The sequence below is a fragment of the Orycteropus afer genome, unplaced genomic scaffold (genome assembly GCF_000298275.1).
Source record: "Orycteropus afer afer isolate SDZICR_OR568_19922 unplaced genomic scaffold, OryAfe1.0 scaffold00216, whole genome shotgun sequence".
NCBI lineage: Eukaryota > Metazoa > Chordata > Mammalia > Tubulidentata > Orycteropodidae > Orycteropus > Orycteropus afer.
Genome location: NW_006921803.1, coordinates 5,926,546 through 5,934,713, shown reverse-complemented (window position 1 = coordinate 5,934,713; position 8,168 = coordinate 5,926,546). Strand labels below are relative to the sequence as shown.

The 8,168-nt window shown below is 38.7% G+C and overlaps 1 protein-coding gene across 1 annotated transcript; it reads right to left on the bottom strand.

Moving 5' to 3' along the window:
- Window positions 1-2,346: 2,346 nt before the first annotated feature.
- Window positions 2,347-2,973, bottom strand: IFNE (interferon epsilon). Its single transcript, XM_007948412.1, has one exon. It carries the CDS (start codon window positions 2,971-2,973, stop codon window positions 2,347-2,349), a length of 627 nt encoding a protein of 208 aa, XP_007946603.1.
- Between the last annotated feature and the right edge of the window lie 5,195 nt (window positions 2,974-8,168).

The window sequence follows — 8,168 nt, the reverse complement described above, 5'->3', positions numbered from 1 at the left end:
CAGCAAGGTTTACCTTTAAGAATATTTTATCTACCAGTAGGGGGACAAATTTGAAGTAGCACATAACATAAAGTAGTAGAATTAGTGCTGGATTTTTAGACCATGGCTCTGCTGCTAATACTAGACAAATTTGAAAAAATGACCAGGCTTTAGGAACATCAGTTTCTCTGGCCCACAGTTGTCCCATGATGATTTCTGGAAGCTCCTGGCTGACGTTCCTTTATTGCTAGTGTGGTGGTTAAGGTTATGTGTCAGCTTGGCTAGACCTGGTTGAATGGCTGGGCAGCTAGTTGTTATTCCCCATGATAAGACTGGCAATCAACTCCATGGTGGAATCTGTCGCAAGCAGCTGAGTAGCTGCTTTAGGGATGTGGTCTGGTGCCAGTGTATAAGGAGAAGCTTTGGGAATGGTCTGCAGCTTTTGGCATGCTTGAATCCTGCATGTAAGTCATTATTCAGCAGGCTACCATGTTGTCTGCCAATCTTGGGACTGTTAATGAACTTGAATCAATGGCCTGCTGTGTGGTTTGTAATATCAGGATTGTGCCTTTTCACCTGCCGACCTTGGGTTTGTCAGCCCCAGCAGCCAGCAGCTGCCTGAGTGAAGAGATGCCTCTAGCTTCAGTGGGCTGGGAGCAAGGGGCAGAGCTGAAGCCCAAAGTCTGGCTTTACCCATCCCCTAAAGCCTGGCACTTTTAACTTGGACTTCTAGCCTCCAAAACTATGAGAATAAACTCTTGTTTGTTAAAGCCATCTCATTTTGGTGTTTCTGTTAGAACAACACTAGAGAACCAAAACAGCCAGTATCTTCAGGAACTGGAACCCTCTCTGCTGACCAGTGTGCACTTCTCTCCTGCCCACCTCCCTTCAGCCATTCCAACTGAGTGCAGGCTACCCCAGCTCCTGCTCTTTCTAACCTTCCTTCCACCAGGAAGACTCCCTCATGCTCCACATATTTCTGATATCTGTGATTTGTTAATACATGTTAATTTGTTATTTTAGTTTGCACCATTCATATAATTAAAAATTAAGATATAAAAATACTCTGGAAAAACTCTCCTACTCTGTCCTCCTCACTAATCCCCTTCCTGAAAAAAACATAGTAGTCATTGTCATTTATTTCTTATATATTATTTATTAATTCACATATAAGCAAGTAGAAATATATAATTTATTTTACATTTTTATCCAAAATATTTCATTTTATACATACTGTTTATGCCCATCATGCCACTTTTACTTTTATTCAGTACAGCAAGAGCCTCCTCATTCTTTTCCCCAGCTTTCCTTTGTGTGGATATACCCTAAAACTGTCCTTTAATTAGAAGAATATGAGTGGTTTGTCTTTGGGGAGTATAAACAATGTTGCAATGAGTATCATTATACATAAGTCATTTCACACATGTACAAACATTTCTACAGGATACATATCCAAACCTGTAATTGATAAATGAAAGGAGACATGAACCTGTAACTTTGAGTGGCTGGTGAGTTTGAACTGTCAACCTTAAGGTTAGCAGTCAAATGCCTTAGGCACTACACCACCAGAGCTCCTGTAACTTTGATAGATAGCACCAAATTGCCTCCACAGTGATTGTACCAATTCCCAATCCTCAGGCAAATTATAAGAATGCCCAAACCTTAAAGCCTCCAGGAGAGTTTTTTTTATCAAGCTTCAGGCTTTTTCCAGTATTTGTTGTTGTTGTTATGTGCCGTCGAGTCAGCCCTGACTCATAGCGACCCCTCCTTGGGTTTCCGAGGCAGTATCACTACAGAAGTAGGATTGCCCAACCTTCCTTCCGAGTAGTAAGTTGTAAATGGCATCTTAATTAGTTTTTCATCTGTATTTTTATTGTTACAAGTGAGGTGGAACCTCATTTCATGTGTTTGTTTTCCACTAGAAACTGTTCATGCCCTTTGTTCATATTTTTATTATGTCATCTGTGACCTAAATATCCAATGTGTAATGATATTTTTAAATCCTTGAATGCAAATTATTACTAGTATTTCTCATTGTTTCTTCCAATTTCTAGCAAAGAAGGAAATCACTAAAATGGATGTTTATGTTAAAGAAAGCATTATTACATTGGAGACATATTTCATTATATTTCCCTAACTTTTATGACAATACATCCGTTTACAGAACCAATTATGAAATATTAATGAATGCATTTCAATCCATAAACAGTTTAAAATAGATAGAAAATATAAAGTGACATTATAAAACAAAAACAATTGTAGTCAGTAGACATAATCTTAAAACAGATAAATACATAAACACAACTACCATCCTATGACAAAAACAATGATAATAATAGTGTCTGGAGAACACCTCCCACCCTCCACCTACCCTCTGCTTTTAAAGCATACGATCAGATCATGCTTCATCTGGTTCAAGGGTCCATTCATCATTTGCTCAGCTTTGCTGAGTCTGAAAACAAAGAACAGGCACCGAATGATTTCTACTCGGACAATGGTCCAGGCACAGCTGTTGTATTTCTGGTTTTCCAGGTAGTTACGGATCCTTTGAAAGTACATTTTAACCTGCAATCTAAGGTTCTCTGTGTCCAAAGCGCCACTTTTCTGTTCTGCTTCTAGTCCAATGAGTGCCTGTAGATATTCTAGCTGTTGATGAAGTTCAATGAAGAATTTCTCCATGTGGCTTTCCTCCCAATTGTCCAGAGAAAGATTTGTCCAGAAGAGGTTGAAGATCTGCTGAAGCATCTCATGGATAATGGCCAGGGTGTGTCCTTTATGGTACTGGTGAGGATTCATAGACTTTTGAGGAAGCATGAAGTTTTCCCTGTGTGGTAGACACTGCTCAATGAAAGAACTCTGCAAAGCATTCAAAAGTTTTAAACTCTCTTTGTTCACTCTTCTTTGTTGGAAGTGAACTGACTTCAGTTCTAGGGAGAAGATCATGGAAGAAGCCAGAAACAGCAACATAATCTCAAATAAGTGCTTATTAATCATGGTGAAGGTCAAATATGCTACTTCTTTCTATGCAGAGTCCAAGTCCAGTGAATGTTTGCTTTTCATGTATCTCATTATTCTGGAAGGTGTTCTCTTTTGTTGTTTTTATTTTCTAATGTCAGTTCTCCAAGATTAAGTATTTTTTGCTCTATATTCATGGTGTTTACAGATAAGTCCTTTGCTTTCCCTATTGTGTTAACTCTTTGAGGAAGTAGCCAAATGAACTTGTTTCATTGTATGCCTTCCTTGAGGCAATTGCAGATTAGTCATCCAATACCATTTTCTATTCCTCCCATTATTTACATACAGTGTTTCACTTAACAAAGTGTTTTGTAAATATTCAGTGAAGTTTATTAAAATTGTTCTTATCAAGATTAAACCTTTCTTAAAAAGAGTAGTCTTTTATGGATTAATATTTATCAGAGATTTAGCAGTACTTATAAGACACTCAAGGACAAAAATGAAAATCCATACAGACTACTAAATTTAAAATCCCAAACAGAAATGCAAAGTGGTACAAATAATTGAGAATATTAAATTTAAAATATGTATTCAAAACCAAAAAACCTAACTCACCGCTGTTGAGTTGATTCTACTCATAGCGACCCCTCCTTGGGTTTCTGAGGCGATAAAATACGTATTTGCAATCTTAAATTATTTTATATTTTATCTAAGCAGTTTAATATATACGGTTCTACCCTAAGGAAGTAGTCTGAAATAGAGGGGGGAAAAACAAACAGCAAAAGAACTTTGTTATAACATTACTATAATGACAGACTATTAAACTTATAAATCCAACAATAGGGAAATGGTTAGATAAATGTTGGTATATGCATATAATGAAATGTTATGCAATCATTGTTGTTGTTATGTGCCATCGAGTCAGACCTGACTCATAGCGACCCCTCCTTGGGTTGCCGAGGCGGTATCACTCCAGGTAAAGGAAGTTGGAAAGGTTTCGAACAGCTAAGGGAGACAAACTTGTCTGGTGGTTTGTCCTACTGTGGTGATGTGTTGCTGTGAGTCTTAAGGCTGTGTCACTGGTGTTTCAAACCCAGCAGGGTACACATAGTGCACAGGCTTCAGCGTGGCTTGCAGACTGAGACAGACCAAGAAGAAGGAAGAGGCCATCCACTTCTCAAAGAATTGGCCACGGAAAACCTTATGAATAGCAGAGAAACACGGTCCAATACAGAGGAGGAGGATGAGTAACATAGGTTAAAATGTTCTCAAAATACGACTGGGAAAGAGCTGCATCATCAGAGTAAAACCAGCCTTACTGATAAAGATAAGGTAAAGCTTTTGAGACCTTCATTTGCTAACGTGGCACCACTCAAATTGAGGAGAAACAGCTGCAAACATCCATTAATAATCAGAACATGGAATGTATGAAGTATGAATCTAGGAAAATTGGAAGATGTCAAAAACTAAATGGAATGCATAAAGATTGATATCCTAGGCATTCGTGAGCTGAAATGGACTGGTTTGGGCCATTTTGAATCAGATGACCATATGATCTACTATGCCAGGAATGACAGTTTGAAGAGGAATGGTGTGGCATTCATCATCACAAAGGATGTTTCAAGATCTGTCCTGAAGTATAGTGCTGTCAGTGATAGGATAATATTCATACGCCTACAAGGAAGATCAGTTAATATGACTATTATTCAAATTTATGCACCAACCCCCAAAGCCAAAGATGATGAAATTGAAGATTTTTATCAACTTCTGCAGTCTGAAATTGACTGAACATGCAATCAGGATGTGTTGTCACTGGTGACTGGAATGCAAAAGTTGGAAACAAAGAAGAATTCCTAGTACTTGGAAAATTTGGCATTGGTGACAGAAATAATGCTGGAAATCACCTGGTAGAATTTTACAGGACCAATGACTTATCCATTGCAAATACCTTTTTTTTAACAACACAAATGGTAGCTATACACGTGGACTTCAACAGATGGAACACACAGAAATAGATTTACTACATCTGTGGCAAGAGGCAATGGAAAAGCTCAATATCTTCAGCCAAAACCAGGCCAGGAGCTGATTGTGGAACAGACCATCAACTGCTCATATGCAAGTTCAACTTGAAGTTGAAGACAATTAAAGCAAGTCCACGAGAGATAAAATATGATCTTGAAATATCTTTCCTGCATTTAGGGACCATCTAAAGAATAGATTTATGCAATGAACACCAATGACTGAAAACCAGAAGAATTGTGGGATGACATCAAGAACATAATCCATAAAGAAAGCAAGAAGTCATTAAAAAAATGAGAAAAGAAGACCAAAATGGATGACACAAGAGACTCTGAAACTTGCCCTTGAGTGGAGAGTAGCTAAAGGCAATGGAAAAATGACAAGATAAGAGCTGAACTGAAGATTTCAAAGAGCAGCTTGAGCAGATAAAGCCAATTACTATAATGAAATATGCAAAGAGCTGGAGTTAGAAAACCACAAGGGAAGAACATGCTCAGCAGTTCTCAAGCTGGAAGAACTAAGGAAAAAAACCTAAGCCTTGAGTTGCAATATTGGAATGTTCTATGGGCAAAATACTGAATGATGCAGGAAACATCAAAAGAAGATGGAAGGAATACACAGAGTCACTGTATCAAAAAGAACTGGTAGATCTTCATCCACTTCAGGATCTAGAACCAATGGTACTGAAGGAGGAAGTTAAAGCTGCACTGAAAGAATTGGTGAAGAACAAGGCTCCAGGAATTGACGGAATACCCATTCAGATATTTCAACAAATGGATGCCCCAAAGGAGGCACTCACTCGCTGATGCCTAGAGATTTGGAAGACAGCTACCTGCCCAAGTGACTGGAAAAGATCCATATTTGTATCCATTCAAAAGAAAGGTAATCCCACAGAATGTGGAAATTATTGAACTATATCATTAATATCGCATACAAGTAAGATCTTACTGAAGATAATTCAAAAACGGTTGAAGTAGTATATTGACAGAGAACTTCCAGAGGTGCAAGCTGGATTCAGAAGAGGACATGGAACAAAGGATATCATAGCTGTTGTCAGATGGATCTTGGCTCAAGGCAAAGAATACCAGAAAGATGTTTACTCATATTTATTGACTATGCAAAGGCATTTGATTTTGTGGATCATAACAAATTGTGGATAACATTGAAAAGAATGGGAATTCCCGAATGTGTAATATTGTACTCATGAGGAAATTGTACATTGACCAGGAGGTTGCTGTTCAAACTGAACAAGGAGACATTGCACGGTTTAAAATCAAGAAGAGAGTGCATCAGGGTTGTATCCTTTCCGCATACTTATTCAATCTATATGCTGAGCAAATAATCCGAGAAGCTGGACTATAGGTAGAAACATATGGCATCAAGATTGGAAGAAGAATCTTTAACAACCTGTGATATGCTGACGAAACAACTTTGCTTGCTGAAGGTGAGGATAACTTGAAGCACTTACTGATGAAGATTGAAGACTACAGTCTGTAGTATGGATTATATCTCAATATAAAGAAAACAAAAATCCTCACAGCTGGACATATAAGCAGCATCAGAATAAACAGAGAAAAGATTAAGGTTGTCAAAGAAATCATGTTGCAGCAGTCAGGACATTAGACAACGTATAGTACTGGGCAAATCGGCTGCAAAGGACCTCTTACAAATTCTGAGGAGCAAAGATGTCTCCTTGAGGACTAAGGTGCGCCTGAAACAAGCCATGATATTTTCAACCGCCTCATATGCATGTGAGAGCTGCACAATGAATAAGGAAGACCAAAGAATTGATGCTTTTGAGTTGTGGTGCTGGCGAAGAATACTGAAAGTACCATGGACTGCTATAAGAACTAACAGATCAGTCCTGGAGGAAGTGCAGCTGAAATGCTCCTTGGAAGCAAGAATGGCCAGACTTCGTCTCACCTACTTTGGTCATGTTGTCAGAAGGGACCATTCCCTGGACAAGGGTGTCATGCTTGGTAAAGTGGAGAGTGACGAAAGAGGGGAAGGCCTTCAACAAAATGGATTGACACAGTGGCTGCGATGATGGGCTCAAGTATAGCAAGGATCATGGAGCTGGTGCGGGATCGGGGGGTGTTTCCTTCTGCTGTGTATACAGTCGCTATGAGTCAGAAATTACTTGATGGCACCTAACAACAAATGGCTAATGATCATTAACATTTTTCATGTGTTTGTTGTCTGCCTGAATATCTTCTTTGGTGAAGTGTCTGTTCACATCTTCTGCCAATATTTTAATTGGATTGTCTGTCTTTTTGATGTTAAGGTGTTAGAATTTTCTGTACATTTTAGAGGTAAGTCCTTTGTCTGATATGTCATTGCCGAATATTTTTCCTGATTTTGTAGGTCCACTTTTACTCTTTTGGAGAAATCTTTTGATGCACATAAGTATTTAATTTTTAGAAAGTCTCAATAATCTAGTTTATCTATTGTTATTTGTGCATTTTGAGTTGTGCTTGGTAGACTATTTATGCCATAAATCAGGGCCCCTAAGTTTGCCCCCCACCACTCATCTGTCAGTTTGTTGTACTGTGGTGGCAGTGTGTTGCTGTGAGGCTGGGGCTATACCACCAGCATTTCAAGTACCAGCAGGATCACCCAGGGTAGATAGGTTTCAGTGGAGCTTTCAGACTAAGAAAGACTCAGAGGAAGGAAGGGGCCATCCACTTCTCAAAGAATTGTCCATTGAAAACCTTATGAATAGCAGTGAAACACTGTCTGATATATTACTGGAAAACTTTATGAATAACCCTGAAACACTGTCCGATGTAGTGCCAGCAGATGAACCCCTCGGGTTGGAAGGCACTCAAAATATGACTGGGGAAGAGCTACCTCCTCAGAGTAGAGCTGACCTTAATGACACGGATGGTGTAAAGCTTTTGGGACCTCCATTTGCTGATGCGGAAAGACTCAAAATGGGAAAAACAGCTACAAACATCCATTAACAATTGGAACATGGAATGTACGAAATATGATTCTAGGAAAATTGGAAGTTGTCAAGAATGAAATGGAATGCATATAGATTGATATCCTAGGCATTAGTGAGCTGAAATGGACTGGTTTGGGCCATTTTGAATCAGACAACCATATGATCTACTATGCTGGGAATGACAAATTGCATTCATTGTCACAAAGAATGTTTCAAGATCTATCCTAAAGTAAAATGCTGTCAGTTATAGGATAATATCTACACACCT